This window comes from Uloborus diversus, unplaced genomic scaffold (genome assembly GCF_026930045.1).
Source record: "Uloborus diversus isolate 005 unplaced genomic scaffold, Udiv.v.3.1 scaffold_15, whole genome shotgun sequence".
Lineage (NCBI taxonomy): Eukaryota > Metazoa > Arthropoda > Arachnida > Araneae > Uloboridae > Uloborus > Uloborus diversus.
Window position 1 is genome coordinate 708,000 of NW_026558209.1, and position 19,726 is coordinate 727,725.

At 33.1% G+C, this 19,726-nt stretch overlaps 1 protein-coding gene across 1 annotated transcript in view; it reads left to right on the plus strand.

Annotated features, from left to right (window-relative positions):
• Positions 1–838: 838 nt before the first annotated feature.
• Positions 839–19,726, plus strand: part of LOC129233049 (vacuolar protein sorting-associated protein 8 homolog) — a gene marked incomplete at its 3' end in the record, with an annotated part of 119,948 nt that continues 101,060 nt past the window's right edge. The window contains 8 exon segments of the mRNA XM_054867131.1: positions 839–1,057; positions 1,184–1,252; positions 1,374–1,489; positions 5,301–5,439; positions 8,278–8,332; positions 10,995–11,119; positions 12,550–12,636; positions 13,783–13,850. Of these exon segments, the coding sequence (XP_054723106.1) occupies positions 968–1,057; positions 1,184–1,252; positions 1,374–1,489; positions 5,301–5,439; positions 8,278–8,332; positions 10,995–11,119; positions 12,550–12,636; positions 13,783–13,850 (749 nt within the window). The 5' untranslated portion in view covers positions 839–967.

Sequence of the window (19,726 nt, forward strand, 5' to 3'; positions counted from 1 at the left end):
CCCCTTTAATGACGACGGTGGGTCTTCGACCATCGAGGTTCGAACTCAGGACCCTCCGGCCCCGAATCCGACACTATACCGATCGGGCTGATTTACTATTTTGTCAATGATATGGCAATAGTATGGAGCCTCTTTATTTGATGGTTAGATTTTGTTTAGGGTCGTGGTAGCCCGATCGGTAGAGTGTCAGATTCGGGGCCGGAGGGTCCTTGGTTCGAACCTCGATGGTCGAAGACCCACCGTCGTCATTAAAGGGGATTGAGCGACGTTAAATAGGCTCGTGGTCTCAATGTCCTCCAAGTGAAACGATACCTCTGGGGGTGCTAGCACCAGGTAGCTATTAGCTCCTGGACTAGTTCTAAATTCTCATTAAGGTTGCGTGCAACGAAACTCACCGGTCGACCGGTAAGTAACTGGTTACTAACCGAAGCGTTCTATGATCAATCGGTTACCACAGCGGTTACCATTCTAAGCAGTTGATTGGTTGATTGGAGCACGTGATCATTAGCTGTCACGTGATTAACTAACCGGTGGCTTCCGGTTGAGCTCGTTACTTTCCGGTGATGGTGCTGCTATCTATCGGTGTAAAAATCATGGAGGCAAGGCACTTAGTATGCAGTCCTCGATATAAATACAGTTTTAGTCAGTTGTGACTCGGAATCGGAATCGGAAAAGATCAGGTTAAGCTTACAGAATCAAGAAAACATAAAAGAAAGAAAGGAAAGGCATGAAAATTTTCGTTTAAGCTAAAGATTGCCACACAAGTAATTTTAATGAAGATTTTTCACGAGCATTATTTGCTTAACGAATAATTAATAACGGTTTGGCAACAAGCACTCTACCAGATTTGTTTTCGTTTTCCGTTTGCTCATGCTGTTGATGTGTTTATCGAGAAGCGGATATAAAACATGGAACTACAGTTAACATTTGAAATTTAAATCTCAATTCCCTTCTTTCGTTATGAAAAATGACGGAAGAATTTGGCACTCCGACAAGAATACCTCGGCAAGAAATACCGCCATGTACCCTAGGGGACTTAAATTTCGACATTGAGGAGGTGCCACTTATCTTGTGTTTAAATTGTTTATTTGGTTAAAATATATCAATTTCATACTGACTTAGTAATTTTGCTATAGAAAATGTTGATTTTGTATGTTTACAAAAATATCTCATGTAATTTCAGTTAGATGATAAAGAATTTGATTTACCTGTCATTGACACGCCTCCAACGCTAGAAAGTATATTAAATGAAGTAAGTAAATAAATTAAGTTGGGAACATGTATGTTTTTTACACACACGCACGCAGTGAATGTAGAATATTTGCTATTGATTTTCTTTGAGTTTTTGAAAGTAATATTTGTATTATTATTAGGTGGATGATGTATCGTTAAGCGATGAAGAGTTTTCCCACCAACTTGGATATTTTCAGGAAGCCTCTGAAACAACGTCCATTGACAGCATTGAATCGCATACAAGAAGGGAAAGGAAGTACGAACATTTATTATACAATGTTTTTATTTATCTACATTTTTGCTTTAAGGTATCCAACTAGGTTCAAAGCAGTTTTTTTTAAAAACATATTATGAAATAGTATTAATGTTTTTTTAGAAGCAGAATGATCTTAAAACATGTATTTTGCTTAAAAATAAAACCATAATATCAATAATTTTTTTTAAATGGGTGATTTTTTGGCAAAAATGACTGAAAATTACCAGTTAGGAGAAACACTGTATTAATAAAAATTAACTAGCTATAAACAATTTGCTTAGATTTTTTCACATGTATAAATATTACACATGAAACAGACTGCAGGTTAAGAAATATTTCAAGAATTTAAGGTTTATGACAAATTCCGTGACTTTATCCAGAAATTTCTCAAAAATTTGTCACCTTTTTTCGGTAAAAAAGCTATAAATCAAAAAATATTTCACCATTTACATAATATGTGGTCTATTCCACTCACAAGTACTTACAAGACAGGCATGCCAAATTTCATGCTTGAATACTGAATAGAATTTGCAAAATCATGTTTTCCGTAGCCAGTATCGAGAAATAATTGCATTCTTCAAAAAACGTAAGTAAAGATTCGACTTAACACACGTTATACTGCTGATGCTTAGTATTCAAATGCTTATAACGTGAGTTCTAATTTGCGTAGATTATAAAACCAAAATGTTTCATAATCTTAAAGAATGGGGCTGTTGAATAAAACTATTTTGAGAAAAAGTGAATTTTGGTCGAAAATCGCCTTTTCAACGTAGTCGGATACCTTAAGGGTATTATAGTCAGGGTTGGCTTTCTGCCGGCAGAAACTAGTTTTGCCATGCCAGTGACAGAAACTGGTTATAACTGGTCAAAACCGGCAGAAAGTGGCAAAAACTTAAAATCGTCTTAAAAAAACTAAAGTAATTATTAAATGATATTTGTTTAGGTAAACAAAAAAATTTAACTTCATTTCAAAAATATTTAAAAAAAAATGTTATGCTAGTGCCCTTGATTTAGTTCAGAAAGGGAACTTTTCAATTGCTGATGCTCGTAATATTTGGATTAATCTAACAAAGGACGAAAGTCATATGGGTTCTTAGGATAGAAGAGTGACATACAGAATTAAAAGGCATTTCTGATTTTAATTTGCTCACTTATATGCTTCATCTAAATTGTTTGTGATCGAAATTATCACGTGCTTCTAGAAGAAAGTGCCAAAATTTTACTTGCCAATATTAACATAGATTTTGTACCTAATATCACAGCTTTGCAAAACAAATTGGCCCCACTTCTCGAAACTCATTTTTCCAGTCAAATTTTTACCACTACCCTAGTTACTACATGATGGACCAGTTTAAAAAATATATACTATTTGAAAGTTTTATGAATATTGCTTGTTCCTTGATGCATTGCCTGCTAGCTCTTCTGTTGCAAGAATATTCTAAAGTTTCTCATTCGTGCATATTAAATTGAGAAACTATTTAGATTTTTGGAACCACCTTTTCCGTAAAGCAACTGATGGGTCCAAACAATGTAACATTTGATTCTGAATTGTGGTAATATTGTAAATTAAACTGTGCTTTGGTTAACAATTATTTTTTCCATGCATTTTCTACTGTCTGGCAATATTTTTTTTTTTGCCATTTTGAGAGTTTTTGCCAGTTTCTGCCGAAAATGCGGCAGAAAGTGGTTTTTGCCATGCCGGTTTTAACCGGTTTCTACCAGTAGTTTTAACCGCCCCGGCAGAACTTGCCAGCCCTGATTATAGTCTAGAAATTCAAAAAAATCGATTTTCCCCCCCTTCATATTCTCAGAGTTTAGACCTTTAAGAATAAGTTTCTAAGAGGATTTATGGAAATTTAAATTATTTTTTAAGTTACAGTTAATTTTGTTGAAATAAACTCTTTTGCTGAAATGAGACTGCAAACTTGGAAAGTGTTTTTCTCGAAACTAGTTTTATCGATATGGTTGACAAGATATCTTAAGTTCTAAAGCACCGATTTACTTGAAATTTGGAACAGACTTTCTTAGTACTATCAAAATTGTCCCCACGTAGGGGTTTTTGAGATTTTTGTTTTTTATTATTTTTGAAAAAATACCAAAGTTCAAAAAGAAGCCAAAAAGAAAAGACCTTTTTTTTTCATAAAGGCGCCATTTTGTGAAAAAAAAAATTCAAATCGGCTACGTCCGAACAATTCTACCTCCTTGTTTAATAAAAATTAACCTTGGCTTTACGTTTCAGATCACCTAGAGGTTTGGAATCACGTCAACCAGGAGATCCCCCCCCCCCTTTTTTTAGAGTCCCCACTTTGCCAGCCTCCTCCAACTGCAATTTTGAATTTTTTTTTTCAACTATTATTCATTTTTATACTTTTAAAGTATTAATAAAAAAACTAATAAAAATGGATAGTGAAATTAGCTGCTGTTTTTTTTAATCTATTACGCCTGTAAAATCACCTTAAAGTTAAGCCTCTAGACGAGAATACCCCCTTAAATAGCTTACAATTAACATTTAACAACAAAAATATGTGACTACTCTAGATTTTAAAAAAAAATTTCTGTTAAAAGTCTTGCTACACATTAGTAGCTTCTGCTCTCATCTTATATCTTTTAAACGAGCAATTCTCGTGGGTATGTATATATTTCTTATCTCGGAAACGGCTCTAACGATTTGGGTGAAATTTTGGATTTAATTGTAGTTTAGCATTCTAAGTTCATCTACATCAGTGTTTTTTCTGTAAAAACGCGATTTTTTACAAAAAAAAACATTTTTTTAATATAAAGTCTAATTAAGTTAAGCCTTGAAGTAAACTGTGAATTGACGCATCGGGCAGACGATTTGCAACCATAACAATGAAAATATGTCTCTTCTCGCTTTAAAATTTTATACTTGCTTAGGGTTGCCAGGCTTGGCTGATATTAGCCACTTTGGCTCATTTCAATCACACTTTCAAACAAAAACAAATTCAAAAGCACTATGTAAGTCGATGTAAGGTTTTTTTTTTAAAGCAAAACTATTGCTTGACCGTCTTATTTTATTTTACTTATATCCTTTTTTACACATCAAATAGTTTTATATGTTTTTTTTAAATCACGAATCTAAATTTTATTTCGAAAAAACATATGTCTAGAGACTTGATGTTCTGTTAAGACAGTTGTCATCATTTATTGGAATGGTTTGTGGATCATCAGTTTTGATGGATATCCTGCTGTATGTAGCATTTTCTGGCGTAAAGTGACCAACTACACTAAAAGTACTTATTCAAAAAGAAAATCGCGATTGGGATAAAATCGTGAAACGCATCATAGTATGAAAGGAAGTATTCGGTTAAAAACCGATTTCACCGTAGCAAAACTAAGGTCAAAATGTTTTAATTACCGACAAGAAAATTGTATAGCGGAAACAAATGTAACAGATAGTTTAAAACAAAATGTTGATTTAATTACATTCAAAATCTTCTTTGTTTGATACTTAAATGTTATAAGAAGGTCGAGTGCTTAATATTTTGTTAACGTGAAGCTTTTCAAGTATATTTGGAAAAGTATTGAACCCTAAAAAAACACGAGTCGACAAAAAAATAATTCTTTTAAAGCCGAGCGAGGCTCGGTCGTCCAGGTACTTAGTAGCTTATATGTAATATTTGTAAGCTAGATGTTAGACTTACTAAGTTGAATAAATAGCTTTGTGCACTAAAAGTAAACCGACTCTGTTACCCCAAAATCGGTCCGAATCTGCAGCTTGATAGCCTTGACTATGTTTTTAAGCTCCACGAGACAATGCTCTATGTGATTCAATCTATATTGCTTTTTCTAGGTTTTCTCTTCAGAAAGAGAAAAAAAGCCCACTGTTCAGAAAGCATGGCTCCATACTTCGCCACATCACTCTCAGTGGAGTTTCTGCTCAGTTACAGTCTGCAGCGGACAGGGTCAACGCAGGAAAGCCTACCGCAATGGTAGGTTTGTTTCTTTTTTAAATTATGAAAAGGGAACTGATGTGGTATACCCCACCCTTGGCGACTTTTTCCTGTTGGCGCCAAGAAAGCGTCGCCAAGAAAACGATTTATGACAACATATGTCATACATCGTTCTTAGCGATGCTTTTTTAGCGCCAACAGGAAAAAATCAGATAAAAAAACATGATCAAAGCACTTTAGAACACAATATATATAAAAACAACATAAAACCACAGCAAAAAACATCGCGAATATTTAATTCAAAAATACCAGAAACTAGAAAGTTTTTCTACACAAAGAAATATTACTAGAAGGTATTTAAAATCCTTAAATTGACAAATTACTATAACAGATCACCAATGAATAAAAGCTATTTTCCAACATGCATTTCATCGAACAAAAACTTTTCTCATACTCTGCTAAAAAAGAGCAAAGCGATTCAAATTGCGATGTTTAAAGCGGAAAACATCCAGGGTTGGCAAAAACCTGGGTTTTTTTAAAAAAGCCCATGGACCCAGGGTTTTTTGGGTTTTTTTAAATAAAACCCAACTAAAGCTAGGTTTTTAAAAGAAATGTGGGTTTTTTGCTCTTTTTTTAGGGACAATGTGGGGTACTTGTAACATATTGTAGCGTAAGTATATGGACAAAGCACAAAAATTGTCTTGGGGGTAAAAAAAGCTGGAAAACTAGTTAAAATTCAGCGTTTTCTGAAGAAAAGTATAAAAGACGACAAAACCCAAGAATGGCAAAGTTTCAGATTTTTTAGTTTCCCATGATTACCAACAGTTAAGGCAAAGTTACTTCTCAAGTGATAAAATCTATTGTTTGTTTGTAATTACTACGATTTTTTTTTAAAGTATTTTTTTAATGCATCAAGAGTTAAGAAATACTATAATTAATGTTCAAAATTCATTTTTTATGTCCATTGTCTGTGGTAAAGAACAAATAAAAAATAAGTTTAAATTGTGAAAATATTTTAATTAATCAATTTTTTTTTAAAAACTTCTAAAAAAGTTTTAAAAAACCCAAAAGTGGGCTAAATAATGGGTTTTTTTTAATGGGTTTTTTCAAAAAAACCCATTGGGTCCAACCCAATTGGGTCCAATCCGGCCAACCCTGAAAACATCCCCAAAATCAATAACTATTTCAGCCAAAAAAGCGCTTAGTTACTCAAATTTCGACGCATGAAAAGTAGAAATGTCTCAACAGAACATCCTAAACATAAACAATACAAAAATACCATACATTTATTTGCTATCCAGACATGCTTTCAAAATACCTATTATATTTTACGTAAAATAATACTTTTATATTTTTATAAAATGCTGGAGTCAACTTATTTTCAGAAATTTAGTACCTAAAGGAGGCACGTTAATAGAATGTCTAAATAATTTGTGGCATCAATAAGAATTAACTTTTAGAACAAAATAACCGGACTATTTTTGTAAAATTAATTTACATACAGTAAATATAAGGTAAAAAACTACAAGAACTCCTCAAGGATTTGTAAAGACAAAGAATTTCGGAAATGAGTTTTTTTTCAATTCTAAAATAAAGAACTTACCTTTTTATGGTATAAATCCTCACACTCAGTCTAAAACACTACATCATATGACAATGTCATGTTACAGATACACACCACGTTGGAGTCAACTTTTAACTAACGTTCAAGTTTGAAGAAACTGGCATTTTCTAATGTTTTTACTTCAAAACACAACTACTGAATTTAAACTAACACAAAATAAGCTTTCCTGTAAGGTTTTTTGCACGAAACAACACCACGTATCTCTCCTGCGTGAAACCGAGTAAACAACCCAAGTAAACACGTTTGAACCATAGACTAATAATAAGAGTAGACCGAGCTATGGCAACCCTTTTGCTGCTCATAAACCAAACCATGTGACTGGTGGATATCCTAGCAACAGCGGGCGTTGATCGTAGCAGACGATCAATGCCCGCGAGAAATAAAATAAATAGAATTGATAGAGGACGGAAGAATGATCTTTTATGGAGTCTGATTTGTAAATTTGTTATTCTAAGTTGTAAATACTTTGTTAATATAGCGAGTTTTTCGTTTAGATAGTATTGTACATTTTCTTTACTCAATTTCAATAACTCTCTAAGCAATGAAAGATGCAAGTGCCCAAAAAGAATCGGCAAACGGTAAGATTTTTACCTACAATTTCAATTTAAGATACCGATGAGTACATTTTTGCGTTTACGCAAAACGTTTACGCCATTCCATTCACGCCAACGCTGACTTAGCAGTTCCGAATGAAATAAAAGTTACTGAAAACTGCGATCAAAAACTAATTACTATTTTCAAAATAATGCATAACTAAAAGAAAAACAGTTCAATCATCTCTGCACCTGGGAAAAAAATTATAATAAAAACACATTACGTCTTGAAATACATGCCGAGTGCCAAACTATAGATAATCCTGCCAGCTGGCAACCATGCCGCCAAAGTTTTTGCCGAGCCTCCCACCAGTCACATGATCTATCCATGAACCCATTTTTTCATCCGCAAGTCTGAGGAAGCTCGGTCTACTCTTATTATTAGTCTATGGTTTGAACAGATCTATGATTTCCTGTTGCCAAACACAGGTTAGTTTCGCCAGGGATGCCAAGCTTAAAAAATTATCTCCTCATTGGCGAGAAAAAAAATTTCAATTTTGTGCAAAAAATTGGATGTCGCCAAATGGGGAGGGGGGGGGGGTATATCACATCTGTACCTTTGTTTCTTTTTTAAATTATGAAAAGTTGTTCTCTTTGCTGTTTGATTGTGATTATTAATTTTTAAGGCTGTGTATTATACATTTGAAACTAAATTTATAGGCCGTGTCGTCGGTCATAGCTGTCGGGACGTTTCATGGAATTACGCTTATATTTGGTGAGTTAAAATTTAAATATAGAAATAATTTAGTAAGCACATTTTTAATTTTTGATCAAATTGTCTGTATATTTTTTCCTTTTTTTTAAAAATAAAATTGTACTAAGTTGAAGGTTTAATGTTATTTATATTATTTAGGAATTTTTTGCAATAATAACCCTTTCTTTAATTTTACAAATAACGGAAAGTCGGTTAGAGTCGATTTATTCCAATGAAGATCAATACCCCTTTTTAAACTATTCTCCCCATTTCAGCTGTTTTCTGTAAACTATTCTATTAACTTAACTGGAGATTTATAAAGCTCAAAACAATGACCCTGGTTTTATCCTCTGTGCAGAAATTTAGCTCATTAACACCTGTCCCATTTTTATAAACTTAACCAACCAGTTCATAATTTCTAATATGATAAAGTTTGCAGAAATGAGAAAAAAAGAAAGCTTTGAACCATCAAAAACTAAAGTGATGCATGGTACCAGAGGGTTAGCAATCGGGAGCAACAGTTGAACATTTTAAGTTTTATTTTTAATCTTCCTTTCAGGAACATGGAGTAATTTAAAAAAATAAAAATGCAACAATGCAGTTTTGTTTTTAATGCAAAAAAATTAGCCTCAGGGTGTATGGACCGGAAAATGTTCCGATAATAAGGATAATTTTTCAGTATGTATATCGGGAAAAGTAAAAATGGGCACCCCTCCCCAGTGCCTAAGGGGGAGGGGGGGGTACTGAAGACTGGCGGTGAGAATTGTGTCTGGTGCCATTTACTAATATAAGGTAGCAGTGAGCAGTTGGACATTCTTTCAATTAGTGTGGATTGCATCTTGAGTTATTATGAAAATGGGTGTAAATACAATGAATATGTTGGTATTGATGTTTAGTTTTTACTTTACTTTGTTTTAAAATTATTTCCTGATAAAACAAACTTTGAAGAGACATGCAATTAATCGAAAGCCTGGTTATGCCGTTTCGAGACTGCAGTTTCGTCCTTGTTACGGACTCCTTTGCCTGGAATAGTCGATATTGAAGCAGATGTCCTCTCATTGAGGCTGAGAATAGCAGCAAAGTATGAAATGATAGCCTCGGCCTGTCAGTGTATTGCACGTAGTTCTGTCATGGCCCAGGCTTTCTGATGGTAACTTGCTGCTTAAACTTTAAAAGTATTTTCTCTTTTGTCAAATGTAATAATGTTCCCTTCATTTTATTTACAACTAGTGGTACCCCGCATGACTTTGCCCGTAATAGAAAAATTAAAAGGTCTTTTGGTTCGCCTGTATATTCACAAATAATGTTGGGTGAATTTTCTCGCCAATTGGCTTGTACCCATTTTACGGTTCCACGTTATGATAATTTCGTAATTCACTCGTCCATCTTATGATAATTTTGTTCTTAAAATTGGAATAGAAAAAGAACCCCATCGAATTTTCGAAACATCGCTTCGAGGTGCACACCCCCGTGCTACATACTAACTTTGTGCCAAATTTCATGAAAATCGGGCCGAACGATCTAGGCTCTTTGCGCGTCACAGAGATCCAGACATTCTCCGGACAGAGAGACTTTCAGCTTTATTATTAGTAAAGACTAGCAAACATACTTTCCTTTATTTATTTTTAGCTGTGCTCCATGGTTTCACTTACATTAATGAGACAACAATGTATTAAAATTTATTTTAAATACATCACGCTATGATATATATAGTAAAAAAAGACACACTCTTATAAACATTGATGTTTTCTGTTAAATAAGAAAACAGAAGACAAAATTTTTTCAATAAAAAAATAATTGAAAACCCTTGATTTATAAATTAACTTTTAATTGAGCTGTTTAAGAAATACTGATAAAAGCTGGGTTCGAAACCAGAACCCTAGGGTTGCTAGCCCAGCTCTTTACAGACTGAGCTATTCGAGCAACAAAGGTTCGAGCTATTGATACAACAAAAAATGCATCATGATTATTACTGATATCATTTCAATTTATTCCTGCTCGACTCCTATTATTCACGGCGTGATGGTATATAGCCTACAGCCTTCTTGATCTTCTTTACTAATAATAAAGCTGAATGTCTCTCTGTCCGGAGGATGTCTGGATGTCTGTAGGATGTCTGTAGGATGTCTGTGACGCGCATAGCGCCTAGACCGTTCGGCCGATTTTCATGAAATTTGGCACAAAGTTAGTATGTAGCATGGGGGTGTGCACCTCGAAGCGATTTTTCAAAAATTCGATGTGGTTCTTTTTCTATTCCAATTTTAAGAAAAAAAAACTATCATAAATTACGAAATTATCATAATGTGGAACCGTAACATGGGCACAAGCCAATTGGCGAGATACGAAATCATCATAACGTGGAACCGTAACATGGGTACAAGCCAATTGGCGAGAAAATTCACCATCCTTTATTTGTAAATATACAGGCGAACCAAAAGACCTTTTAATTTTTCTATTACGGGCAAAGCCGTACAGGTACCACTAGTCCTCAATAAATGAACTATTCAAAACAAATTGAACTTTTCAATTTAAACCAGTAGTTCAGGAGATTATTGCTTTCAAACAAACTCTTCAGCTTTTTATTATTAGTATAGATATGAGCTTTTGACCGTCCATGACTATTTTGAGGAATGACTATCACGTGTTAAGATTTATTGATTAAGTATATCTTTTCCTCAAACAGATCCGCAGCAAGTACTGAAGTGGTGCTTGGGATCCATCGAATATGGAGAAAAATACGGCTCGGTTTCGGCCCTGGCCTTCAACTCCGATTGCAGTCGTCTGCTGGTCGGATACAGTAGAGGGGAGGTATGTTCATACTTGCCAACTCTACTGTTTTTAACAGGAGACTCCCGTTTTTTGCTTCCATTTCCCAATTTCCCGTTTTTTACGATTTTCTCCCGTTTTTTTCAGTCAATCATCAAAAAGTTTCACTTTCTTCTCAATAGATGGCCCCCCTTTCTAGTTTACCAATGTGATGGGGATAAGAATTTTTCCAATTAATAACTCCGTTAGTAAAAATTAATTTTTTGGAAACTTTCCACATTGCATGTTCAACGAAGCACGTGCTCTGCCGAAAATGGCAGCAGATTTCAATCCTTTTGCATCTTGAAATTCTTTCAATTATTTTGAATGTTTGAAGTTATTTTAACATGTACTACCCTATACCTACTTGTTTTATATTGTATTTTCATTATATATTGATTTCCTTTTTTTTTTCGGATTTTAGTAATTAAATTTTGGCAGCTACTTTTCTGGAAGAGACTGGGGAATGTACAGAACTTTTTAAGCAAATTCACTCCTTATTGTTTAGTTTTTCCTTTGCAGTATGTTTTTCTTGCTGCTACCAATTTGCTTACATCTGCGAAAAATCTCCATTTCACTTTAAATTTATTATTGATCAGGGGCCAATCCAGGATTTTTTTCTCGCTACCTATTTTTGTGAAAGTATTGCATCATTCTATTTTTGTGAAAGTTTTTTTTATCAGCATTGTTTTTGTGAAATTTTAGACGCATCCTAATTTTTGTAAAAGAAGTAGTGGAATAAGTGAAATTTTAGCTGGAAATGTGTAAATGTCATCTAGTATTATTTTTAACAGGTTTCGTTTGTTTGTTTTTTCAGCTGAAAACCTAAGAAGTACGAAAAATACCATCGTAATTTCAGCTTAATGGTCTATGTACTGTGTACAATATAGGAAATGATGAGAAAAACGGTTCCCCAAAACAGATGTTTAAAGATTGCAATAATATTGCATAAATACACTTTGGTGAGAAACGGCTAAAAATGAGTTAAAATACTACAAAAAGGTTTCTATTTAAGCGATTGTTCATATAAACCGCTTATAATTTTATTTAATGAGTATATTTTGTTTTAAAGAGAGAAACGTATTTCATATTTTAAAATGCGAATTTTTGTGACATTTTCGATGTTTTTGTGAAGCTACTGATTTTATTACTTGATTTTTGTGAAAGTGCCGATTTCAAAATAAGATTTTTGTGAAGGTACCGAAAAGCGGTAGCAAAATCAGCCTGTATTGGGCCCTGTTGATGTTATTTAAAAGCACAATTTAATAATTATGATGTGAAGATTTGTCGCTAGTGAATCGCCTATATACCTCTAGTGGAATCTCCTGGTTTTTTTTCTTTGAAGGTTGGCAAGTATGTATGTTTGATGCTTTTGAAACGTCGCTTTTCTTTCTTTTGGACGTATTCTATCAAGATTTTTATTTGCGTTTCAGATCACCATGTGGGATTTGCATAAAGGGAAATTGATTCGAACCATATCCGATGCACATCCTTCGCAAAATGCAGTTTTGCATTTAAAAGTATGTTTTTTGCATTTCTACATTTATATCAATGCAAAATGTATGCACAAATAAATTTTTTATCTAAAATTTTTGAAGTATTTATTTTAAATTAAAAGAAAAAGGAAAAAAAAGAGAGAGAGAGAACAGGTATAGAACATATTAAAAGTTATTATCCATTAAAATGATGAATAGCTTTTTTTTTTTTTGCTTTTCTTCATTTTTTTTTTTTTTTTGAATGCAACTTTGCTCTATATTGTTATTTGTGTTAAATGCATGCAAAAATGACTTTTTGAAGTAAATTTTTTGAAATATTGATTTTAAATTGAAAGCAAAAAATTTTGAACTTCTTAAGTAATTGTTCTTTAAAATTAACAAAGTTTTTTTTTTTTTTGCTTTTCTATATTTTAACTATGCTATTTGTTTTCATTGTGTTTTATGTATGCAAAAATGAATTCTTAGGTAAAATTTTAGGAATATTTTTTTGCTTTTATACTAAAAAAGAACCCATTAAACAAGTTGAAAGTGATTATCTATTAAAATTTAAGAGTAGAGAATAAAAAAATTCAGGAATTTATGTAAAATGTACAAAGTTTTTATTACGGCATCCCGAAACGGCAGTTTTATCCTTGTTAGAGATGATCAGTGTGGAATGGCTATAACTGAGCTCTAGGTAATAAACCTCGCATAAAAGCTGAGAGTACCTTCACACTGGTGACGAACCATTCCAGACTGAAGGTCCATTTTTTTCTTTCTTTTTTTGACTGTTATTATTTTAATTTTCAAATTTTATGGACGATGTGTAATGTTTGCCATCACTAAAACTATATTGATTGTACAGTATTTTTGTGTCCCAAAACAAATATCTGATCTTTGCAATGATGCATATTGCAGGCTGTAACATAAATTTGCCGCTAAGAATATTTTTGACACTATTTTACATGCTTTTAACTTGGATTCATTATGCCTAAGTCGATACTTGAGTCAATTGCATTGTTTGATCTGAAATTTTTAAAAAATACATTAATTTTATTTGCTTTGATCTGAATTTTTTAAAAAATTCATTAATTTTATTTGCTTTCATAAACTTTGAATTTGCACTAACTGTTTATTTTTCTTTTCCTTTTCACTGTTAATATGTTCTAATACCAATGAACTTCATTACAGTTTACAGATGATCCCACACTCGCTCTGTGCAGCGATAGCGGAGGATCTGTTTTTGAATTGAACTTCAAGTAAGTACTGTTTGATCACGGATTGTATGTAATTTGGCAATCTGCCAAGTAAAGACGATTCCATCTGAATGCATCTAGCAGGGGAGAAAAAAAATAACGATGGGATTTTGGTGCACTCGTTTTGTAATCTCACTAGTGCTTTATTCATTTATTGCATTCTCAAAAATAAAATAAGGGGAAACAAAAATAGTTACCATGGAAACAACAAAAAAAAAATATTTTCATTTCGTTCAGGAACGTAAAAGCAAAATGGTAAGCTCAAAAACTTTGTTGTGAATAAATAAATCAATTCATTTTTGCAGTGAGAATAGAGATCCAATATACTTTAGATTTAAAAAATGTTGCTGTGAGCAAATTTCCATTTTTGCAAAACTAAGGCTAAATAATAGAGAGGCAAAAGTGCACATCTGTAGCAAATCAACTAACACTCCTATAAATTAATGGATACGTCCATTTCCGCCTATAAACCGGATATCAGCCTTTCCATGTAATCGATGGTCCAACAGTATGTATTTATTTAGACCTTAATTCTGAACGGCAAGTTTTTTAACGATATAGATAACCTTTTTTCCCTGAGATAGTATTTACCTCATTTTAAGACTTATCTTTACTAATAATAAAGCTGAAAGTCTCTCTGTCAGACTTTCTGTGACGCGCATAGCGCCTAGATCTTTCGACCAATTTTCATGAAATTTTGCACAGAATTAGTTTGTAGCATGAGGATGTGCACCTCGAAGCGATTTTTCGAAAATTCAATTTTGTTCTTTTTCTATTCAAATTTTAAGAACATTTTCCCGAGCAAAATATAACATAAGATGGACGAGTAAATGACCAAGTTATCATAACGTGGAACCGTAACATGAAAAGTCATCTGGCGAAAATTCATCATACATTATTTGCAAATATACAGGAGAACCAAAAACCTTTCAATTTTTTTACTACGGGCAAAGCCGTGCGGGTGTCACTAGTTTACAATACATTGTAACTTTCATTATTTCAAGTACCTCCCTAGTTGTCGTCCTTCGGGGGGGGAGGGGGGGGGGGTGACACCCAAAATGGATTAAAGAGATTATGAAAATAATAGATAATTCAGTTCTTAGCAGTTTCCGAATATCTCTCAGATTATATCTAATCTATCAAACTTCAGTGTGAAAAGAGTGCGATATTGCTTGGAGACGGCAGTTGCATACAGTTGGCTTTCTGTTTAACGACGCTCTATTTAACGACTTACTCTATTTAACGACGGCTTCTCACGGTCCCAGATGGTCCACTATAGCAGTGGCGTAGCTAGACCCGACTTTCGGGGGGGGGTTACTTCTTTTATATATATATATATATATATATATATATATATATATATATATATATATATGTATTAGGGTGTGTCTTATAATGCACTTTTTAAAAAAGTTTTGAATTTCTTATGGGGCACCCTTTTAATTGCTTCCTTTTGATGAAAAAATACACACATAAAAGTTTCATAGAATTTGAACATAATTTAGGGGGTGCTACCAGTGATTAAAAATTACATTCAGTGTGAAAAAAATGGTGTAAAAATCAACTCCCCAATATATCTTGTCATATTTTTAATCAACATGAAATTGGGTTGGTTGGGTTTTACATAACACTAATACCTATTTCTTATCTTATACATATAAAATCTGAGTACCTATCTATCTATCTATCTATGTTCAAGCTTCTTCTCCCGAACGACAGTGAACTGACCATCGAACCAGGTATCGATGGATTCGTCATCTTCCCGTCTTCATGTTTGGCTATTTAACATAATCCTCTGATAATAATTAGCGGAGATATCAATTAAAAACTTTTAATTATGACTCTTAGATTTCAAAATCAAATCCCTATTTTTCGAAGGCTTTCCTCCATTCAAATTATTATTCAGTGCTTCATCTCAACTTTCCGCAACAACGCTTTTATTAAAATGTATATCGGGTGAAGAAAATCATTGAGATGAAAGATCTGTTGCCATTTTTTTTTCTCGAATAAGAACAGGTAAAACTCTTGTTTTTGTTTTGAGGCTTTTCCTGTAATCACAGGGGATTTAAAATGTTTACTTTTTGGGAGTTTTCCGCAATCTGCCGCAAAATTTCGCTGGCCTTTTTTTTTTTTTTTTGGTTCAAGCCTGAGTGTTGAACTCGCGTCACTTGACATAACTTTTATTTTCGAGGTGGACCGTGCACATCGTAAAGTAAATGAGTGATTTACATGCAGTTTATTTTTAGTTACCTAACCTTAGTTAAACCTTGCTTTACGCGCATTTATTTATTCCTTAACGCGTTAGAAACTAGTGTCAGTGTACTACAAAAGCATCAACTGGGCTGCTCTTACATTTTTTAGGTAGCCCGTGCAACGCCGGGCACGCAGCTAGTATATACAAGAAAATAATAAGCATTTCATGATTGTCATTTTTTGTAATAATGTCAAAAAAGCATCCAAAGGTACGGTAATGTCATTCATATCACAGGTTTACACTTTCGGTCTGCAATACTGTAATTTTTCTCTTTGTTACTTCCATGTGACAATACAAACTTTTTACTGATTGCTACTTATTACACAGACTAAATAAATAAATTTAAAAAAATTAAAAAGAGAGAGTTGACAAATTTTGCAGCTGTGGTAGCACCCTCTAAATATTATTCAGTTTTTATTTTTCAGATATGAGAAATTTTTTTTTCATCCAAAGAAACAAAATGAGAGGGTGCCTCATGAAAAAATAACACCTTTAAAAATCAGACGCACCCTAATATGTATAAACGCTTGGAATTTTTTCCTTTTCTTCTTTTTTTTTTCTTTCACTTCTCTCTTCTTTCTCTCTTTTTTTTGAGACTAACTTTTCGGGGGGGGGGGGTTTTGTCCCCAAAACCCCCCCCTTAGCTACGCCCCTGCACTATAGTGTTAAAAGCATTCTATTTAAGGACCTTTTCCACTTAAGGACGATTTTTTGTGGTCCATTGAAAGTCGTTAAACAGAGAGCCAACTGTATACGCATCTAGGGAGAATTTTATATAGACTATTGTTAAGCAGTACTCAAAATACTCCGCCAGCTCAGTTATTCCATCCGAGGACTGCAGTTTCGTGCTTTTTAGCACTCATCGGCCCGGAATAGGAATCACGTGAGCTGGAGGTGAAAAATCCATTAAAGGAGCCAAGAGAGCCAAACAAACTGGTAGCTAATGCAGAATTAGCAAACCAGATGAGCGACCACAGCAACTGAGCTGGCGGTGTATTTTAAGTATTTCTGCCTTAGCCCTGGCTTTAGGGCGGTAACTTACTACAAAATATTGTTAAAAAGTTAAAATAAAAATATGTCTGGGCCTCAGGGTTGGCCGGATTGGACCCAATTGGGTTGGACCCAATGGGTTTTTTTTGAAATCCCATTTAAAAAAACCCATTATTTAACCCACTTTTGGGTGTTTTTAAATTTTCCGAGAATTTTTTAAAAAAATTAACTAATTTAAATACTTTTACAGTTCAAACTTCTTTTTTATTTGTTTTTCACCACAGACAATGGACATAAAAAATGAATTTTGAACTGTAATAGTATTTATTAACCCTTAACGGCATTAAAAAATACTCCAAAAATTTTAAATAAATATATTTAACTTTTTTCTTTAACTGGTCAATAAGTAACTCAAATTATTTTAAGTAAGTCCTTTCACGCCTGATTTTCTCAATATTTGTAGAACAGAGGAAACTACTCTAGCTAAAAGGCTTTCATTTGAATTATTTTCTGCAAACCAACAAGTCACAAATTTCGAATAAACAAGGTATATTTTTTAGAAATTAGCATGTGTTACAAACGGACGGACAGAAAACAGAATAGGATGTACAGTATTTTCATTATCTCACGAAAAAGTTTAATATTTCTTACTCCGTACACAGAAATAGAAAAACAGGCAACATAAAATTCAAAGAAATGTCTTGATTAAGCTGGAATTCAGTAAAAAGGGATTTAAAAACTGCTTGAGGTTCTACAGTAGTTTTGCATAACAAAGCGAAATACAATAAAGTAAAATTCAAAGAAAAAAAATGGGGTAATTAAAAAGGAACAAACGCACAATAGATCTTATCACTCGAGATATAACTTTGCCTTAACTGTTGATGATCATGGAAACTAAAAAATCTGAAACTTGATCATTCGGGTTTCGTCGTCTTTTATACTTTTCTTCAGAAAATGCTGAATTTTCCAGCTTTTTTTACCCAAAGACAATTTTTGTGCTTCGTCCTTATATTTAAGCTACAATATGCTACAAGTACCCACATTTTCCCTAAAAAAAGACAAAAAAACACATTACTTTAAAAAAACCCAGCTTTAGTTGGGTTTTTTTTGGGTTTTATTTAAAAAAACCCAAAAAACCCTGGGTCCATGGGCTTTTTTAAAAAAACCCGGGTTTTTGCCAACCCTGCTGGGCCTGCACAAAGCATTCACCACCGTGCTAAATGCAATAAAATCGTAAATTCTGCAAAAGCATTGGTGAACGAAAGTTTTCTCCCGGTACTCTAAATTATGCCAAAAGATCGTTAAAAATTCTGCAAGAGCAAAAAAAACTGTGGTCGAATAGGGAATTCACCACAAAGAATGCTGGCTGCTTTTTGTTGTAAAAGTACTCTTGTAGAACTCCAATTATCCAAATCCATGGGGACCGGATCCCATTCAGAACAGGGTTGGCTGGATTGGACCCAATGGGTTTTTTTTTTTTTTTTGAAAAAACCCATTTAAAAAACCCCATTATTTAGCCCACTTTTGGGTTTTTTAAATTTTCTGAGAAGTTTTTAAAAAATTAATTAATTTAAAATACTTTCACAATTTAAACTTCTTTTTTATATGTTCTTCCCCATAGACAATTTACATAAAAAATGAATTTTGAACTTTAGAAGTATTTCTTAACTCTTAACAGCATTAAAAAAATACTTCAAAGATTTTAAATAAATATATTTAACTTTTTTCTTTAACTGGTCAATAAATGACTCAAATTATTTTGACTAAGTCCTGTCATGTCTGATTTTCTCAATATTTGCAGATTGTATAGAGGAAACTACTTTAGCTAAAAGGCTTTCATGTGAATTATTTTCTGCAACCCAACACGTCGCAAATCTCGAATAAACACAAAATTTTTTTTAAAGAAATTAACAGGTTTTTTAAACGATCAGGCAAAAAACAGAACAGGATGTACAGTATTTTCATTATCTTACAAAAAAGTTTAATATTTCTTACTCTGTACACAGAAATAGAAAAACTGACAACATGAAATTCAAAGAAATGTCTTGATTAGGCTGGAATTCAGTAAAAAGGGAGTAAAACTACTTGAGGTTTTACAGTAGTTTTGCATAACAAAATGAAATACCATAAAGTAAAATGCAAAAAAAAAAAAAAAATGTTGTAGTAATTAAAAACGAAAAATATATTTTATCTCTCGAGAAGTAACTTTGCCTTAACTGTTGGTAATCATGAAAACTAAAAAATCTGAAACTTCACCATTCTTGGGTTTTGTTGTCTTTTATATTTTCCTTCACAAAATAATGAATTTTAACTAGTTTTCCAGCTTTTTTTACCCCAAGACAATTTTTGTGCTTTGACCATATACTTACACTACAATATGCTACAAGTATCCCATAGTTTCCCTAAAAAAAGACAAAAAAACCCACATTTCTTTTTAAAAAACCCAGCTTCAGTTGGGTTTTATTTAAAAAAAACCCAAAAATCTCCGGGTCCATGGGCTTTTTTTAAAAAAAAAACCTGGTTTTTGTCAACCCTGATTCGGAAAATCAAAAATTTGGATAATTGGGTTTTTCTGATAAAAGAGGGTCTATTTTTAATCAATGTATATTCACAGTGAGACAGACACACTATTCTT